Source organism: Pinus tabuliformis, chromosome 1_2 (assembly GCF_031772625.1).
Source record: "Pinus tabuliformis cultivar Carrire ecotype Pingquan chromosome 1_2, CPIR1, whole genome shotgun sequence".
NCBI classification, from domain to species: domain Eukaryota; kingdom Viridiplantae; phylum Streptophyta; class Pinopsida; order Pinales; family Pinaceae; genus Pinus; species Pinus tabuliformis.
Window position 1 is genome coordinate 44,530,136 of NC_142298.1, and position 21,188 is coordinate 44,551,323.

General features: G+C 40.9%; 1 protein-coding gene across 1 annotated transcript in view; it reads right to left on the reverse strand.

Moving 5' to 3' along the window:
- Positions 1 to 21,188, reverse strand: part of LOC149204346 (protein S-acyltransferase 8-like) — a 142,755-nt gene that overhangs the window by 68,653 nt on the left and 52,914 nt on the right. Inside the window, exon 4 of the mRNA XM_089394692.1 lies at positions 17,906 to 18,208. Within this exon, the coding sequence (XP_089250818.1) occupies positions 17,906 to 18,208 (303 nt within the window). The remainder of the gene's footprint in view (positions 1 to 17,905; positions 18,209 to 21,188) is intronic.

Sequence of the window (21,188 nt, forward strand, 5' to 3'; positions counted from 1 at the left end):
ATGTCATTATGAATGACCGAACCTAGTTACATATTTCAACACTCCACACTCCCATCAACCTTCTGCTTTATCTTATACACCCAATGTGAACCAACCACGAATTTGCCAACTGTTCCTGGCACTATCTCCCACACATCGTTCATCATGATGGAGGAATATTCCTCCACCATGGCATCTTGCCATACCTACTGAGAGGTTGCCTCCTTATAGCAAGAAGGCTTTGAGTATATCAACTCAATCATTAGTACCATGTACCCCATGTATCTTTGTGGTTGTTTACTCTATTTAAATGTGGAGCTGGGGGCTGCAATTCTCTCCTAAGCCTCCTTGATCAACTGATCTTCCCACTTGGCTCGTCCTCTCCCTTTACTGGGAGTCACTAGATGAGTGGGCCCCTCTTGCTCTACTCTCTCCTCCTGTTCTTGTGTTTTCTCCTCATCTATGTGTTGCTCGGCCTACCCAATAACTGGTTGTGATGAAGTCGGAGGAGTTGGCTAAACCTCCTGCTTGGGAGCATGTTGCTCCTCTTATGTTGCTCCTTGCTCACACTCCAAGGACTTCCTGGGAGGCCTTTCCTCCTCGAACTTCACATCATGCCTAATCACTGTCTTTCTGAATGTTGGGACGTACACCTTGTACACCTTAGATGTCTTGTTGTAGCCAACGAAAATGCCCTTCTCTATTGTGGGCTCCAGCTTCTTCCAGTTATTAGAATGCACATGGCAGTAAAAAAGACTAACAAAAATCCAGAAGTGAGACACATTAGGCTTCTTTCCTGCGAAAGCCTCCTCTAGAGTGACTCTACGTAACACCCTCTACCCAAAGGAACATAGGAAATCCTTGGTCATGCAGCATGGCCTTAGCCGCTCCAACAATGCTTCGGTTCTTGCACTTAGCCATGCCATTCTGTTGAGGGTTATAGGGTGTGGTGAGCTGTTTCTTAATGCCCTCCTTGGCACATAGGTCCTGTAATGTACCAAAACTAATTTATACTATTAAAACCCAACAATTTTTAAAAATTTTCTTTGATGTTTTTCGTCAAACATTTAGTGAACAAGCATTTCATCAAACACTTTGTAGACAAAGCAATAATATTGCACAACAGAAATATATGGGGGGCAATCAAAGATTTTATTAATTTGATTAGAGAGTTTTACAATACAAAATTACTCCATGAACCTAAATATAGCTCCAGCAATCAAGTCAGCATGAAAATAGTGACGAATTTGGCACACTAAGAAGCAACTCGTTCCACAAACAATTCAGCCTGATGGAAGAGGATAACTCGACCCAGTAAATGGTATTCTCGACATCCAAGGAAATGCAACCTGATCACCAAAGTGTTGAAGAATCTAGGGCAATTAGGTATAGTAGGATTCTTCATTACTTGATAACAATTTGTGGAGTCTTTTTACTTTTTCTTGTTAGCTTAATCTTCTTCTTCTTATTATTAATGCATGTGAGTATACTTCATCAAACTGCTACCAAAACATAAGAACAAGATGTTAATTTTAGGTATGTTCTATGCTTAGAGTAATTTATTTCAATTTTCACAATTAGCTCAGTATCTTTTCCAGATTAGCAATCACATCAGCATAATAGTAAATTGTAGACAGAACATAAACATAAATCGCAGAAGACAAGCCAAGACAAGAGGACACAAGATGTGGCGCTAGCCAGGGACAAACCCCAATGTGGGGAAACACTTGATCAATTCTTCTTATATGTTCTTCAATAGTTCAGCAGAGAGAGAGAGAGATAGTACATTTACAACAGAATTCAACACTTTAAGTTATCTAAATAGGAGCATAGATCATCTCTAAGAAGATGATAAATGAGGTAGTTGACCTCAGTTGAAGACATGTTGCTTCAATTGATTCTCCAAGGTAACTCCATCACCATGTTGCACCTATCATTGTGTTGCACCTCATCATCATGTTGCACCTCACTATGCTGCACGCATCATCACTATGCTGCATTTCATTATGCTTCACTAATCATGACTGTACCCATCACTGCACTGCATCATGTACCATTGTCCCATTGTTGTACCAATGTTGCACCATGTCCAACAACATTGATCTACACCATGCTGCACCATTACTTCTGTCATGTTGCCACACTGCTTTAGTCATGCTGCCATACTGCCTTAGCTGCTGGCTATGGCCCATGGCCTAGCCCAGCAATAAGATAGACTATGATCCATGCAATAGTCAACACTTTGACCCAATACACGACAAACCCTCACTCCAAGTTTGTTGCCCAACCGCTGTGGAAACTGTCACTAGTCTAGGGCATCTAATCATGAGATCTGCCCTCATCTCATTGCCTTCCACAGGCTGCCTTAGCACGATCCAATTCTGATCCTCGTCTAGGATCCAACACCTACAAGAAATGTCATAAATAACATACCTTAGCTCACTGTTTTGAGGTCTGATTTGTTTGCTGCAAACTAGGCCTGGTTAGTGCATATCACAGTCCCTTTGCCATCCTTCTTTTTCGCCCAGATTTGCTCGAAGGTGATGCGGTTGCCCTTCCTTCTGGGGATGAGACCCTTCCTTGAAATCTTGGGCAGTTCTAGCCCTTACAAAAGTCCTCAGCCTGCCCTCAATCCCTACGGCATGCTACAACAAGCTTCCACAGGCCTGCAACAACCTTGTTAAGGGTTTGCCCACCCTCAAACATCCTCAAAACAGTCCCTCCTTGCTTCGGCCCTCTAGCAAAACTCCTCAACCCTCCTTCCAACAATCCGGTCACCTGAAATGGCCTTAAAACAACCCTCTTTCTCCCACGCAAGACTGCCTCTACTTGCTGCAACTAGGGCATGATAGACCTGCGGCTAAGGCAAGATAGACCTATGCATTAGGGCAACATATATAGGCCTTAGATCTCCCTTCCTAAGACTGTGGTTTGACAACCTTTAAACAACCAGGTTAGGGCAGTGTATGAGGGCCTCTTCTATCCCTTTTTGTTGCATCTAAGGGTTGTCTCAAACCCTTCCAAAACAGCATCTAGATTAGGGCATGACTGCAATTAGCTAGGGCATCATAAGACTGCATTTAGGCTTCATGCTAAGGCTCCTTTCCTCCTGCATCTAGGGCTTCCTCCTCTTAGACTTCTCTTCCACTAAAACCCAAAACAAGTGGAGAGAAATCAAGAATGAAGTGTGTGTACAAATGACTATCAAATCACCTCCTTTTATACTAAAACGTAGAGCACACATGGGGGTTATTTGATTGTTGGTTGACCTTGACGAATTGTCCCATAACACAAATAAATTCATATCTCCATGAATACTTATGGGAATCGAATGATCTTTAGATCAATCCTACACCTCTCGATGAGAGGGATCCAAAAAAAAATATCATCTGCCATAAATAAGATGACCCACATGGAGTTTGGCCCTAGTTGCCAATTTAACACTCCCTCTCAACTAGGGAGAACTCCATCTGCTAATCCATTTGCCAGACTGTACTATCTCTGCCATCAATTCCCTACACTGCTCTACTCTGCTGAACCATGAAGAAGAAGAATTGATCGAGAATGTCTCATACCATTCTCTACTGACCCGAAGTCAGTCCCATATGAAGAGTGTGTCATACCACTCTTATTGATCCCAGATCAGTTCCAAAAGAGAGTGAGTTATATCACTCTTACTGACCCGAAGTCAGTTTCATTAATACTAGATCAATATCATAAGAGTGTCTCACATCACTCATATTGATCCCAGATCAGTTCTAAAAGAGAGTGAGCTATATCACTCTTACTGACCCGAAGTCAATTCCAATTGATCCCAGATCAATGTCGGTCATCCTATCATAGGGAGTACGGTAGATACACGATGCGTCCATTGGTACTACTATGGTCCCTAATCCCATTTCCCTACTCATTGGCCAAATGAGAGGTACTTCCCATGAGTCCCAGACTGCATGGGTAGGATGCCTCGACAGGAGAACCACTCATCCTGTCCATAAGTCACCACGGGGTATCACAGGGGAAGGCTGAACCATTCACCCTATACACAGTGCACCACTAGGGGAGGGTGAGTCGCCCTATGGTCGCTTGTTGCTCCAAGAAGTACCCCAAGCCCCCTGGAGCTCCCAGAGCTCAATGCATGCATCATACAAGATCCTCATAAGAGGGTCTCTCAACGACTCCAAGTCGTTCTGGAAAGTCACAAATTTGACCTTTCCTCGGGGCTTCGACAGAATGTCTGCAACCTGCACATCAGTCCCAATGCGATGGAGCCTTCTTGCTCATCGATGTACCATATCCCAGATAAAGTGGTACCTGATGTCTATATGCTTGGAGCGATCATAACACACAAGATTTCTCAACAGTCGAATCCCCCTCTGGTTGTCACAGAAGATCACGATCGTATCCATCATGTGTCAAATAGCTCACTGAAGAGCTTCCTCAACCAGGCAACTTCAAACGAGGTCATACTGGTAGTTATGTATTCGGTCTTAGCGGTGCTCAAAGCAACTGTCTTGTGCTTCCTGCTGATCCAGGATATCGAAGTAGAACCCAAAGAGAACTAGCACTCATAAGTGCTCTTGTGATCCTCCACAATGCCTGCCTAGTCAGCATTCGAATGATCATGCAACTTCACATTTCCAGCAGTGTATCTCAATCCATGAGAGATTGTGCCCCAACGATGTCTCAGAAGATTCTTGTCACCAATCCAGTGAGGCTCAACCATATATGAGCTCAACATGCTAACTGTAAAACATATATCCGGACATGAGTTCACGAAGAACATCAATGCTAGAATGAGTTTATGAAACTCGGAGGCATTTCCCAAATCAGGGTCGGCATCCCTACCACATATTTCTGAAAGTTAAGATCCATCGAGGTAGTCACGGGCTTGCAGTTCACCATTCCAAATTCGGAATCCAACTCCCTCTTACTTTTGCAAATGAGAGGGTCTACACCTGTCAGAAAGAGGTCGTCCTCATAAGGTGCCAGTATGAGAGGTCTATCATCCACAACCTTCAAGCAATGGTTTGGATCGGCTTCACTCCTAGTGAATCTCAGCTTCATCAGACAGCTATCAATCCTCTCATATTAAGCCCGAGGTGTTTTGCTTCAAGCCATAGAGGGCTTTCTTCCACCTGCATACATGAGATTCCCGATCATGAATCTCAAACCCCTTGGGTTGTTCCAAACCTGTGGACCTACTACATGAGGGGAATGGTCCCCTTGTAAGATTTTCCTTCGGTACATCTCGGACATGTACCTTCATGCTCTTCTTGAATTCAGGTATCCTTGTCACCATTTGACTCACATCGGGTAGGGCCCCTTAATAAGCAATCCTCCGGTGCTATAGAAGAGATGTGTCAACTGACATGGTCCCCAATGGACCATCTTGCAACTTGATACAAATTGCCAATCCTGAACTCAAAGATTAAAGCATCTTTGAAAATTCTATTTTCAAACACGTACCTTTCCATCGATGAATGCCACCTTGAAACCTTTGACTTCCATTGTTGAAATGGACACCAGGTTCTTCTTGTGATCAAGTACATAAAGAGATTCATGTAAATGAATCGAGTTACCCTCATTCAATTGAGGGGTAACATTCCCTACACCCTTTTCGGGATAGGTGGCATTGACTCCAAGTATAATCCCACGATTGTTTCCATCTCTACCGAATTAGAGAGTGCACCCTTATATCCAATGAAGTGCCTTGAAGCACTACAATCAATAAGCCAAATTCCCAAAGAGTCTGGAGGAGAGGGCCAATATAAGATAATGCTCCTTTATCTTATCAGAAACAACATTTGATTCTTCATACCTGGGGTTCTCTGCACTATGTTCCCCAGCACTTTGTCTACCTCCTTCTGGCACTTTGTTCCCCGGCACTTCGTCCTTCTTTCGGCACTTCGTTCTTCCTTCTACTGTAAGTAGATCTTCTAGGAGAGATACTTTTACTTAGTGATATCCTTCACCTAAGGATAGTCATTCTTTCTCTAGATCATTCGAGTTCTTTCTTGATGTATGGTGGTATGCTGAGTGTGACAGCACTGCAACCCTAATCTTCGCACATGTGAGAGTCCTTGTTGTAGTTATAGGGCTCCCTCCAACTTTGCTTGAAGTCCTTCTCTCTTCGCTTGGATAGGAGGCCTAGTAAGCCTAGTTTGAAGCCCAAATAATGATGGATGAGCAACCTTAATGTTGTTGTTGTAGTGACCGCAGTCAGCCCTTTTATTTCTCGCACTTGTGGCTGCAGCTTACCCTAAAATAGTCCTTAATACTTCGGTTATCTTTCCTCCTCCTTCGCTGCTCTAGAGGCTCCCTTAAACTTGACGTTTCCACCCTTTACTTGGTTGCATTTGCTCGCTTATTTCAGAGATGATCTTCGCTATCTTGGGAGGAGTGGACAGCCTGTATATATAGAGAATTGTCCCTCCTTTAGGCCAACTTGCTGCATTGAGGCCGACTTGACTTTCATTGTTGCAATAGGTGCTTTTAATGGTGCCATTGCTTCTTTTGATGGTGCCTTTGCTAGGAGGAGACTTGACTTTGCTTGGAGGTGTCTTCTTTGACTCTTATACATAAATATACATAATGTAACATGCCCTTAAGGTCTTCAACATAATTCTTTTGACACTTTGACTTTCCTATAGCACTTTAACATGTGCTAGACCTACTTTAATGAGCAAGAAACTCATTGACATATATTATAAAAAATAATATTTCTTTTCTTGAATAAATACAAATATCAAAAGTACATTTATGAAGACCGAACCTAGTTACATTTCCTTCAACATTCCCTCTTAACTAGGGAGGTATTCATACAACATTACAAGGTGTTTGGCTATTATCAATCTTTGAAGAATTCAAATAAGAGAAACCGGATTAGCAATCCATCTGTTATGGCATCATATCAATCAACATTGTCATAGTGCAAGGCCTTGACTAACAGCGCCATCTCTTCATGAGATCATGAGCTACAATGTTGGTGAGACCAATGATTTATAGACACCTTCATCATTGTCTCTCAAGGTACATACCCACCCGGGTGTTCACTGAGTATGACCTTGTAAGACTATTCTTATCTTGGGTTCCCAGCCCTCAAAGAATATTGGTCCTCTTGCCTACTCTTGTCTTGGATGCCCTACACATCCTCAAAGAGTATCGAATGCCAAATGATTACCCAATCCTCCCATTCTTTCTTCCCAAGTGAAGACAAGAATGTTGTGTCTATCTTGTGTCTACATTTCCATTCATGGCCTTCATCTAGACTTACGGTTGTTAGTCCTGGTCTAGTGCATGACCCATGAGATGGAAAAACACAAATGTCACTCCTTTGTAATCAGGGGTGATCCAAAACTCCCTCTTGATCAAGGACTTGTCAGAGCTCCCTCTTAACTAGGGACTCTTTCATTCATCAACAACTTCTTCTTCGAGGGTCCTTCAGCTACTTGATCTCCTTCCTTCCTTTGATGTCATAAAGTCTTTGTTCGAACTTCTTCTAAGTAGGGCACCATCCATCGATCACTTTCCTTCCTGGTTTTGTCATGTCATTGCTTCCTTCGTGGGAAGAAGCTTTCTTGTCATTTGGCTACTCCTTTATCATTTGTCCATGCTTTGGAATACATTTCTCATGGATGTTTTGTCGTACTTGTTTACATGCTTTTACCTAGTAGCCCATCATGACTTCATCCTGATATTGCTTCAACATTGCTTTTTCTTTTGTTGGATGGCTTCTTCATCACGGCATCTTTGTAGAGTAGATTCTAGAATCAATTATTTGCATATTTCATATCTCCAAGGCCTTCATAGGTGTCAAGGGTCCTTCCTTCCTTTGTCAGATTTGTCCCGCCTTCTATTGGGAGATATCTTCAAAGTATTTTTGTCAGATATTGATTCTCGGTGATCATGGTGTTCTTCACATGCTTGATCACTTTCTTCATTTGCTTCTTCTTAGATAGATAGGTCAACCATCTTAGGCTTCCCGTGAAAGCATTCCTTTATTGCTTGCTTCCTGGACTCGTCAGCATTTCTTCTTGCTTCTTAGTCAGCAATATTATACTCCTTATGTGAGCATATTCTTTTCTTGACCTTCATTGCAAAGTAGTACATGCCTTCGAGCATGTCCTTGGTGAAAGAGATTCTTTCATACTTGATCATGTTGTAGAACTATTCCCATGACTCAATAATATACAAATGATAACATGACTTAAACTTTGATGCATACATACCTCATCTTGATTTTCCTTTGATCATCTTAGCTACATTTGATTGTCCTTGGTGTGGCCCTTCTTGCTTCATCTTAGATTGCCAGCATATCATCCTTTTCTTGAATCCCATGAATGAGATTCCTAATGAGACATCTGCTTTGGTTTATGAACCTTCTTTTGAAGATTCCATCATAGGATCTTAAAGACCCTTGCCTTGCAAATGTTTCCTTTCTTTTGATGATGGAGGTCTTCTAAGATTCTTAATCATGATCAATCTTCTTTTATCATGGATGAGGTCCTATACTAGGTATGCTCCTTCTACATGAATATCTTGAGCTATGTTCATCATGCTCCTATATTCTAGAAGATATTTCTAACCATGCACTTTGTTTTTATTATAAGTGCTACTTCTTCTTGAGTATCTAGAACTCTATGTACTACATGCTTCTAGATTCTAGAAGATGTTTCTAGCCATGCAATTTTATTTATTCCTACATGCTCCTATCCTACTCAAAACCTTCAAAGAAGACTTGAAGTAAATAGTTTGTCTTAGTCATAGTAGAGATATGAAGGATCTTCCTTCTTTTGCTTCTTTTCTTCTTCTTTCACCTCTTGAGTCATGTGAGTTGCTTCCCTCTTTCTTTTGTTGTTATTGTCCTTCTTAAGCTTAGGACAATTCCTTTTGTAATGTCCATATTCTTGGCATCCAAAACATTGGATTTTGGACATGTCTTTATTGTTTGTTCTTTGTGGACCAAATTTGCGAAATTTCTCTTTTCTCTTCGCTATGGAAGCAAATGCTTGCTCCTTTGATCCCACATCTTCCTTTGCTTTAAGTCTGGTGTCCTCTGTCCTGCATAGAGACCACATTTCACTAAGAGTGGTTGCTTCCTTCTTGGCATATATGCTTGATGTGAAGTTGCCCCAATCCTTAGGTGGAGCATTGAGTACTACAGTTGTCATTTCTCTGTCACACATAACTTCCCCAAGCTCTTGAGGTTGATCTCTCATTTAAGAGATTTTCATGAAGTAGGGAGCTATTCCTTCCTTTGTTGTCTTCATCTTGTACAATTCATTCCTTAGAGATATTACTTCTTTGGTTATGGATACCGAGAATAGCTCTACTAGCTTATCATAAATTTCTTTTGATGTCTCAAATTTGGAGACAAAGGGAATGAGAAAGTCTTGATTGATTTTATTAGAATCCTTTGAGCTCTTGTCTCATCCTTGTTGTACTTAGCCAAGGCTTGAGTTTGTTCCTTAGCAGGGATAGCGATATTCCCTTTGACATGTTCTAGGAGTTCATTCTCCTTGAGAAGTAGACCAGTCCTCTTCTTCCATGCAAGAAAGTTATTAGTACCTACCAATTTATTGCTTTCCTTACAAAAGGACATTCATGTATATTTAGAAGGGGACATGTACTTACTTGATATATTTTGAGATGTAGTGGATTTTCTTTCTTCTTGAAGACTTAATGGCTTGCCTTCCTAAGATCTTGATGTTCTTCAAGTTGCCTTCTTCAAGTGGACTTGCTTGATGATGAGATTTGCTTGATGACTTGTAGCTTGATGTAGGTCCTGCTTCAATCTACTCTTGTTTGTAGGTGCCCTTGAGTAAGGCTCTTTTTCTTGCTATGTAGACTTCCTTGATGAATGATGGATTGTAGACCTTCTTGTTCTTGAAGTGATTGAGACTTCTAGGCTTGATGCTTCAACCTTGTAGATGTCTTTCCTTGATGAGTGTTCTTGAGTTTCCCTTTCCTTGATGTGTCACCTTAGCTCTGATACCATGTTGAAGAATCTAGGGAAATTAGGCATAGTAGGATTCTTCGTTACTTGATAACAATTTGTGGAGTCCTTTTACTTTTTCTTGTTAGCTTAATCTTCTTTTTCTTATTATTAGTGCATGTGAGTGTACTTCATCAAACTACTATCAAAACATAAGAATAAGAACACAAGATGTTGGCTCTCTGCCAGGGCCAAAACCTCTCTTCTCTTGAGAGAAAAACCCTTCGGTAAGTTTTCTCTTATTGAAGCTTCTTTCTTGATCAATGCCAAACCCTAGACCCTTGACTAGAAGATCCTCCAAGCACAAGTCAAGTCCTTCCTTTTCTCTGCACTATGTTCCCCGGCACTTCGTTCTTCCTTCTATTGTAAGTAGATCTTCTAGGAGAGATACTTTTACTTAGTGATATCCTTCACCTAAGGATACTCATTCCTTCTCTAGATCATTCGAGTTCTTTCTTGATGTATGGTGGTAGGCTGTGTGACAGCAATGCAACCCTAATCTTCGCACGTGTGAGGGATCTTGTTGTAGTTATAGGGCTCCCTCTAACTTCGCTTGAGGATAGGAGGCCTAGTAAGCCTAGTTTGAAGCCCAAACAATGATGGATGAGCAACCTTAATGGTGTTGTTGTAGTGACCACAGTCAACACTTTTATTTCTCGCACGTGTGGCTGTAGCTTACCCTAGAATAGTCACTTTGGTTATCTTTCCTCCTCCTTCGCTGCTATAGAGGCTCCCTTAAACTTGACTTTTCCACCCTTTACTTGGCTCCACTTGCTCGCTTATTTCAGAGATGATTTTCGTTATCTTTAGAGGAGTGGGCAGCCTCTATATATAGAGGATTGTCCCTCCTTTAGGTCGACTTGCTGCATTGAGGCCGACTTGACTTTCGTTGCTGCAATAGGTGCTTTTAATGGTGCCATTGCTTCTTTTGATGGTGTCTTTGCTAGGAGGAGACTTGACTTTGCATGGAGGTGTCTTCTTTGACTCTTATACATAAATATACATAATGTAACATGCCCTTAAGGTCTTCTATATAATTCTTTGGACTCTTTGACTTTGCTATAGCACTTTGACATGTGCTAGACCTACTTCAATGAGCAAGAAACTCATTGACATATATTATAAAAAATAATATTTCTTTTCTTGAATAAATACAAATATCAAGAGTACATTTATGAACACTAAACCTAGTTACATTTCCTTCAACACAACGGAAGATGAAATTCGGTCACCAAAATTAGATAAATTCAGCCTCCCAAAGTAGATGAACTCGGCTCCTCCATAGAAGAAGTGTAAGCAATTTGACCCATCAAAGGAGAACTCGGCCTCTCTGCATAAATGCTCAACTCCAGCAAAATGAATCAATCACCAGCAAATGAATACCAACTCTAGCAAATGGATATAACCTCGACAAATGAATATCAACTTCGACAAAATGGATAAATATTAACTCTGGTAAAATGAATAGAACCCCAGCAAATAAATATTAGCCCTCGAGAACAATATCAACAAACAAACTCGGCCCTCTAAATAACTAATGAAAGTTGGCCTCCAAGATATGTAATTTGATCTCCTCAACACGAGCAATTCGGCCTTCAGGAAGAAATAATAATTCGGCCTCCAAAATATAAGCAATGAACCCAGCAACACGACTTCCACATCAATGAAGAGAATAGGCACCTAGCCTCTAGAGAAATTATGCACTCGGCCTCCAGAACTCTGAATTTGGCCTCAAGAAATCAAGCAATCAACTTAAGCCTCTTTGAAGATAAATTTGACCCCAGCAATGGCACTCTATCTCTGAAAAATCGATATCACTTCGAAACTTGAGAAATAGCTGCAAATCTCCTACAAATCAAACACAAATGGGAATTCCGGATAATTTCCCTGCAATGGCCAACTAGGGTGGCAATTGATGTCCACCGAAATTGGCTTAATACTAGCTAGGGTGGCAAGTGATGCCCACCGAAACTAGTTTGAGAGCCTACCCCGAAACCCCTGAGAGAAACTCGCTTGAGCTCCCAATCAATCAACAAGAAATAATCATAAACCAAAATGAATGAGAAATGGCATTCTCTCCCCTTTTATAAGATTTTGTCGGATCTTCTCCAATCTTCTAGAAATCTCCTTTCATTATTTTATTAATAAGCCACTTAGTTCATTTTCCTCCTATTTTCCAAGTGGCTTTTGCCCCCTTTTATTTACCCCTTAGACAAAAACACTGTTTCTCCTTTTATTTAATAAGTGTCTTTTTATTGCTAATTAAAGTCACTTTTATCTCCAGAAAATGCTTAAACTGCCACCAAGATCACATTGGCCTCCCAAAGCCCCTTTTCATCATTTCGTCTTGTAGATCTTTTCGTCCCAATTCCAACAAGCTATTATAATTGCACTAAGGAGTTTCTCCAAGTAATCATCCTGAAGCAAAACCTTAAGCAAAAGTAATTAAAATATGCCCGTTAATAACTTTGTTTTACGAAAATCATCAAAATGCAACAGACCCAAGATTAAATTATGCAAAATTGATCCTAATGATGCAAAATGGCAAGCGATCCCATTTGGCCCCCATAAAACTCTTCAAAACCCTCTGGGCCCACCAATAATGTAATCATGCTCCTGTGACCTGGCTGACATAAGCTCTGGAAATCCTTCCTAATCTCACCACAAGGCAATCCAAAAATCGGGGATATTACAAGTCCCTGAAGGCGATGGAGATGTACTCCCCACTGTTGTCTAACCTCAGCGCCTTGATCTGTTTACCTGTCTGGTTCTCCACCAAGGCTTTAAACTCCACGAACTTTGAGAAGACTTCATCTTTCTTCTTCACATGAAGAAGATCCATGTCTTTATCGATGGTCATCAACAAAGGTGACATAATATTTGTATCCCATAACGGATGGAGTGGAAAATGGTCCAAGTGCACACGCCATGCTGGTCAACACTGATTATTGCAGTCCTGTGGCAATCTCTCTAAGAATCTTCAGCACTACATGGTGTAAGTGACCCATATGCCTATGCCAAAGCTCCCCAAGGTCACAGCTTTACTCACTAACTACTCTACTACTCAAGGTTGTGATTATCTCAAGCTGAAGCCTAGAGAGGTTCTTCACCCTAACTCCAATCTACATAGCTACTTCGAAGTTGAAAGGCTTGATAAAGGCATTTCCTCTACTGAAGATAACCTCATAACCCTTGCTCTCCAAGTTTGAGACTGAAACAAGGTTTTTCTTCAAACCTGGCACATAGAGGACATCTTTGAGGTAGAGAGGATTCCCAAACTCCCTCTCAAACTTGACAATACCCATGCCCTTGGCTAGGTACCTACCATCATCTCCTAGCTCTATGTGAAACTACATATCCTTTTTGATCAACAGGCTAAAATACTCCTTGTTCCTGGTCATGTCACAAGATGCTCCACTATCAACATACCACACATTGTTGGCCACTGAGCTTGCCATGTAAGCTATGATTGAGAACTCCCTCTCAATGTGAAAAGTGAACTCCTCCACCTCTGTTGATGTTGCCACGTGGTCCTTGGACCCCTTCTTCCTACTTGGACATTTGGTGAAGTAATGTCCAAACCAATGGCAAGAGAAGCATTTTATCTTACTGAAATCTTTCTTCTTCTTCTCGTCTCTGGAGTTGGACTTGGCCCCTCCTGCACCTTTCTTGCCCCCTTTGCCAGCTAGGGCAAAGTTCTCCTCTTCCTTTGCCTTTACGTGAGACCCAGCTTTGGCCTGCTTTCAAATCTCCTCTTAGATGCAATCACTCCACAACCTCTCTTATCATGGTAGGTTTTCTCTACCACTGATAGCATTAGTAAATTTTTCCCATGACTTGGGAAAACCCAACAACTCAAAATTGATTGGGTCTCTGTCCAAGATTGCCTCCCTATGTCTAGCAAGTTCGTCCCTCACTTGGGTGAACCTGGTGAGATATGAGACTACGAACTCAGATTTTTCCATCCTGATGTTTCTGAGTTTGTCTCTAAGTACCAACTTCCTGGCCTCACTCGAACCCTAGTACAGCCCTATGATGATTGTCCACATAACTATAGTTGTCTTCATGCTGGATAGGTGAGGTATGATGTGATCCTTGACTCCTTCAAGGATAATTCTTTTGGCCTTTGCATCCCTCTTATTGTGTTGGGCCAGCTGCTAAGGGTCTGCTAGTTTGGTTGGTGGATTGTCCACAAATTGCCAAACTCCTTTCTCCTCCAACACTTCACCAATCCTCTCCCTCCAAGAACAAAAGTTTGAGGCCCCATCAACGCGACCCTTAGCTAGGTAGCTGTCATCATCTCTCGGATCTATGTGAATTGCGTGTCCTTTTTGGTCAACTAGCTAAAATACTTCATGTTCCCGATCATGTGACAAGACGCTCCATTGTCAACATCCCACGCGTTGTTGACCATTGAGCTTGTTATGCAAGCTATGAGCAAGAACTCCCTCTCAAAGTGAGAAGTGAACTCCACCTCTATTGATGTTTCCACGTGATCCTTCTTGGACCCCCTCTTCCTGATTGGACATTTAGTTGAGTAATGTCCAAACTAATCGCAAGGGAAGAATTTTATCTTGCTAAGATCTTTCTTCTTCTTCTCGCCTCTAGAGCTAGACTCGACCCCTCCTGTGCCTTTTGTCACCCTTAGCCTTGTCCCCTTTGCTAGCTAGGGCAATTTCTCCTCTTCCTCTGTCTCTACGTGAGACCCAGCATTGGCCTGCTTCTGGATATCCTCTTGGACGCAATCACTCCACAACCTCTCCCATCTCGGTAGGTTTTCTCTACCATTGATAGCATTAGTAAAGTTTTCCCATGGCTTGTGAAAACCCAACAACGCAAAACTGAGTAGGTCTCTATCCGAGACTGTCTCCCCAACTCGAGCAAGCTCGTCCCTCACTTGGGTAAACCTAGTGAGATATGAGACTACGGAATCAGACTTTTCTATCCTGATGTTTCTAGGTTTGTCTCTAAGTACCAGCTTCCTGGCCTCACTTGAACCCTGGTACATCCCTATGATGATTGTCCACATAGCCTTAGTTGTCTTCTTATTGGATAGGTGAGGTATGATGTGATCCTTGACTCCATCAAGGATAATTCTTTTGGCCTTTTCATCCTTATTATTGTGTTGGGGCAACTGTTGAGGGTCCGCTAGTTGGGCTGGTGGACTGTCCACAAACTCCCAAATTCCTTGCTCCTCAAGCACTACACAAATCCTCGCACTCCAAGAAAAAAAGTTTGAGGCGCCATCAACCGGTCCTCAAATCTCAGCCCCAAATATGCTATATTGTAGTTCAATCTGCTCAGAAACCCTTGCACGGAGCAGCTTCAAGGAAACCCTAGCACTAGTCAACTTCTAGAAAACCTTAGGTCACACTGCCAAAAACACTAGGGAAACCCTTGAACTAAACTGTCCCCTTCTCTGTGACTTTTAACCTGCTCCTGAACAAGTAGACACACTTTCTGGTCTTCAATCAGAGGCTGAGCTCTGATACCATGTTAGTTTTTAAAACCCAACAACTAATTTAATGAAATTTCAGAAATGAAAGAGCTGAACCTGAACTTTCAAAAACATTCATCAAATATACTGAGTTTCCTAACTAAATATTGCAGCAGAAAAACAAACTTGAAGACACAAGCACACCATAAAAATAATACACCAGAAATTTACCTAGGAAACCCCAACTGGGCAAAACTTGCCAACTTATGTGTTCTTATTATTCTTCAGCAAAATAGTCAGAAAAAGATTACAAGAGGGAAGACTTCACTTCACTGAGAAAATGCCTCAACACAAACTGATCCGTGCCCTTCTCTTCCTCTCGGCCTGGCTGTCTGCACACTGTACAGAAATCGTACAGGTCCGTACAGCCTGAGTACGGCCCCTTTGCACAGCTGATGTCATCCTGGTTGAAGATGAATGCTAGCTGAAAATTCTCAAGCTGTTTGACCTCTTTTTCTTGCCCTAGTTGCGTTGAACTGAAAACCCTAGGCACTGAACTGAACACCCTTCTTCTGTTGAGCTGAACACACAAGTTGTCTAGTGCATAATGAGCCAAGTCTGCGCCCTTTTCCTCCTTTGAAGTCGACTTGGGCCCACCATCTCCACAATGGCTGAGATTAGATCTCAATGGATGGCTGAGATCACTTCAATTTTTGACTATAGGAAAATTAAAATTTTCCTAAGTCAAAATAATGAGATAAAGTGTAACTGCACCTTTGGCCCACCTGTGGGTCCCCCTGCTAAATTTAGTGCACCTCTAAATTTAGCTGAACCCTTCCTCCTCTAACTCCATTTAACAAATTTAATAATAATAAACATAGTGGACCTTATCCACTTTACGTTGAATGGCCACCATACGTACATCATTATTACTCTAATGGGCCCTTCAGCACCCTATTACACTCAGGAGAATTCCAGAACTTCCCCCTCCCAATCCTCCCCCAAGCGCCCGCTTGTGCCATGTTTTCACATACAATGACATCAGGAGGCAATTGGAATCATGATCACTAACAGGGCAGTGGATGAGGAAGACCTGCAAATCGAGTCCCTCAAGCATTGTCTTTACTTACTGGACTCCAAATTGCAAATCTATTTAATAATCTTGTTTGCTTTGGCTTCCCTTGGGTTTGGTCCCAACACATCATCCTCCTGATCTTCAAATTGGGGGCCAGCCCAGATCCCAACAATTATCAGACCATCATGATTGGGTGAGTGAGGGGAAACACCACAACGTAACCCCAATGAAGATTCAAATGAATTCTAAAAGGTTGTCAGTTGTATGGACTTGACCTGAACAAACCCACTGTACCAATGTCATGGAGTCAGTCAACCAGACAAACTGAAAAGCTTGCCATCAATCTGGGATAAAATTGGCAATTGGCTAAACTTTAAAGCCATAGAACGGAATTGTTCCTAATTATTTGTCAAAATATTTGCTGAGTTCTGTTGGGTGACAATTTGAATGTTTCTCTTTGGTTTCCTGAGTTGTTTCCAAGTCCAAGTTATACAGCTTTGGTTTCCCATAACTCAGATCACAAGAATTCCTTTACACCACAGACACATATAACCTGAAAGAAACTACCATGGAAGGCAGAGTCAAAATGACTACCATAATATGTTTTTAAGTTCATACAACAGCAGTGAGTACTCACCCTTATACGTTTAGTATGAAGATGTATTTCCAGACGAAAAAGATTTATTCTTGAGGAATGTGTACAGTGTGACTAGTATACATATAGAAACCATAACGCGCTATGCCATCAGAATACCATCAAAGAAAAGAATTTATATGATTTATTTACCATAGGTATCGTATGTCACAATCTGGAATTTCTGCATTAAGCTGCGCAATTCCAGCAATTATTATGAGTGCACTTCTAATTTAACTTGGATGAAGTTACAATCGAGGTTGGGAGTCCAATTTCCGCTACTACTATAGTGCTACTACATGCCCTTGTACCACATCTCTCTAAATCACATTTTTAATGACAAACACAGATACCTACCTTAATCTATTGACTTTTAAATATATGTCAAAGACAACCATATGAAATGCAGCTGAATCAAGTCTTGTCCGTCGAACTGAAACTTTTGTGCCCATATTTCTGAGTGAACTGTCATCTGGAACAGAAATTTTTGTGCCAGTGATTTGAATAGATCATATATGAGACTGAATCTGTTGATCAGAAATTAATTTACATATGCTATGTTCTCAGTTCTGAAGCTAGGATAACACGATGATTTTATTATAGCTGTCATAAAAAAATAACTTAGACCCTTCTTTGAGCCATGGTACTCTATCAGCTCAATTCTGAATGGGATATAAGTTACCACACAACGGGGAAGAAAATCCAACATTATGTACAAAATAATGCTGCCATAATCATAATCAATGACATTTGAAAGTCAGCAAACAATGTAAATAATTGGAATACCTTTCCAATACATTGCCCAACCCAAGGGCAATGATGATCAAATCGCTCCACACAGTTATCACATATGGAACAATGAGAGCAGCGTGGGGGACGATATATCATGCATGTATCACAGTACTTAATTTTCACCAGGATTCCATTAACCACAACATCTTTCGTACGTGGAAATCTTAATCGTGGGGTCTGTCCACCACCTTCTGCTAAAATTGTAGCCTCAGGTATATCTTCTGGCTCTGGTGGATGTGGAGCACGTGGAACAATACCAGGATCCCTAGCAGAGGTAAGAAACAGCAATACCAGGACCTGTTGGAAAACCCAGGAAAAAACTCATAAAATGATTTTTTTAATTAATTGGCAATTAAATCCCAAGTGTTAAACATGAACGAAAATGTTTTTTTGAACAAGACAAAATCAATCAAGTTACCAAAGTCTTCATTAAAATAAGAGCCCAACGATGTAAGAATATCTCGTTCATAATGGAAAAGTCATATTAAAAATAAAAACCAAAGAGATATGCCTCACTTATAATGTAAAAATCAAACAGACAACCAAAACTAAAGCGATGTTTTTGTTAACTTTCTATTCAAAACAAAAGGACTAAATGTACAATGACAGACTTAGATCATAATTACTTTTCAGTTAAAACTAGATCAACACTGCCATTCTCAGAGTTTGTAATATAATTGATAAAAGTTGCTATTGAGTCTTACGTTAAAAATATAAAAATAAAACAACCAAGTGCTCCTCAAGCAATACAAGACAGAGAAAATGAAATGAAAAATGATAAACACCAGACGAGAACCACCTAAAACACTTTCATCTTGCAGTGGCATAGAGGTAACTAAGCAACTGAGACTGGAGGTGACCAAGCATCCATACGGTTGAAGATATGAACAGGAAACTCAACCAAAATAAGAGCTGCTCAAAGACAATCAAAGAAAACAAAATGCAAAACCGGTAAACAAAATATTAAGACTTATACACTCTAAACTAAGGGAACTAGAAGGTAAATTAAAACTAAAACCTTCTACGTCTGCACTGCAATTCTTTTTCCTTAGATGTTGTTTGTTTGTTGCTCGATATGTTCTCAATACCATTTCCTTCATTTGGCATCATTTCCTATTTTTTAGGAATTCCCTAAATTCGGGAATTTCCATTTTTAGACCAGTGATTAGTCATCATCACTTTATGCATGTGTAAACTCAGTGTGACCTATGTGTCCAGATTACCAAGGTGGCATCCCACTTGGTTGTCGTATTCACTTAGTGGAGACACCTATAAATGTAACCTTAATCTCAATGAAAATAATGGAAATCTGTCATTGTTCTAATATTGATTTAATGAGAGGTTTCAACGATTGCTGCTATAGAATTCTAGGTTTTTTTTCAGCAAGTGTTTCTCAGATCAACTAATGAGTTAGATCCCAAATTAAGATATGTCATATCTTTATTCCCGATTCAGAATTTTACTGGGTTTGTTTTTGAAACAGAAAAGTTTTGATTGGTGCAAGTAAGATTTTTGTGTTCAGAAATATTTTAGATTTTTGAGTTCAGATCTGCATATCATCAATCGAATATTTCAACAAGGCATCAGGGTTGGTATGTTGAATATCTTCCATCCAGTGAATCCTGTGAAAGAATGCTGATCCTATGAAGGATTTTAGTGGGTGCGATGACAAAAAAATTACAACAATTAGAATGATCCTTGCCTGTTAAAGGAGCGTGGCCTTGTGAAAGGTCAACTGATATTTTATGCCTATGACAGAAGATTTAAACAGAGATGGGATTTTAACTTGTATTGGCTGAACTGTTTTTATTTTTATTTTATTTTTTTGCAAAATACATCTTACATTATGGTAGAAAAATGTACAGGATAGCTGAAAAAATAAAAACAGAAAACAGAAGGGTATATATAATGGATTCTCATATCCTCTCCCTAACAGAAACTAGGGCAGAGTTAAACTCAGAATAGGCTAAATTTTAAAATACTAACCTTTTGGCATGTTAATCAAGAGGTAGCCTTTGGCAGGCAATTGCATACATACTTCTTTCCAAGAGTGACATAAAGATTGGACTGAACTGACCTCATTGGAGAAGACATATTCACATCTTAGCTTCCAGATTGTAAATAAAGTCATAATCCAAAGACAGTCCCAAACGTCCAAGAAGTAGAACGATAACATAGACCTCAAGTCACCAAGAAGAGTTGCACATCAATGAAGTTGTCCTTTGAAGTAGCATATAACGTTGGTCCTGCACCAACCACCAGCATGATATAGCAAAACTACACTCCAATAAAATATGCTTCGAAGGTCTCTGAGTGACTGCAACAAGGGTATGCACCATCTGTCATCCCACTTTTGACAAGATGGGCTCTAGAGGGCAGCCCTTGGTAAACCACTAACCAGGGTTGCGGGGAAGCGCCTCCCCCCCCCCCCCCGATCCCGTTCCCAATCCATGCTCCGGGGAGGAGCACACTTCCGACCTAAAAAATTCGCTCCCTGGTTTTCTTGGGAGCAATGGAGGGAGTGTCGCTCCGGTCGCTCCGGGAGCGATTTTTCCAACTAGACCAATCTCTCCTGACCGCTCCCGGGTTGGAAAAATCGCTCCCGTCCGCCAGAGAGCGACACCCATGTGGGAGGGAGAAGCAACGGCGGTGTGGAGAGAAGGAATGGGAGGGGAGGGGAGGGAAAAAAGGGAGGAAGGGGAGAGGAGGGGGGAATAAATAAACCCTCTCCCTCTCGTTATTCATTTCATTCTAAATTTATAAGTGTGAGAGAGTGAGAGAGAGCAAGAGAGAATTTGGAGCAAGGAGAGGCATCCAAGGGGAGATTGAAGAGCTTGCAAGAGCTTGCAAGGGGAGATTGGAGGCCAAAGAGGTAGGATCTACACTCTAATCTAGCAATTTTTTTTTATGTTCATTCCTAAATAAATAAATAAATAAAATTCTCTATTTCCCATTCCATTTTTTTGCAGATTCAAAACTTCAAATTTCAAATATCATGGTTATATTGCTTGGCATTTTCTTCTTCTTGGTTCCTTTTTTGGTTATTATGGTGTTGGAGAGTAGAAAAAGGAGGGTTGAAAATGAAAAAGGGGATGAAGAAGTGGGTTATAGTGGATTTGATGAAAACCTCGGAGAGGAGTACCTTGGTGAGGAGGCGCTGGAGGAGAGTGAACATGAGTCAGCTCAAAAAACTAAACAAGGCCAAACCCCATTGTGGAAATATGTTAATAGGCATGAAGCAGGGAAAGGGGGTGGAACCACTAAATTAGTAAATTTC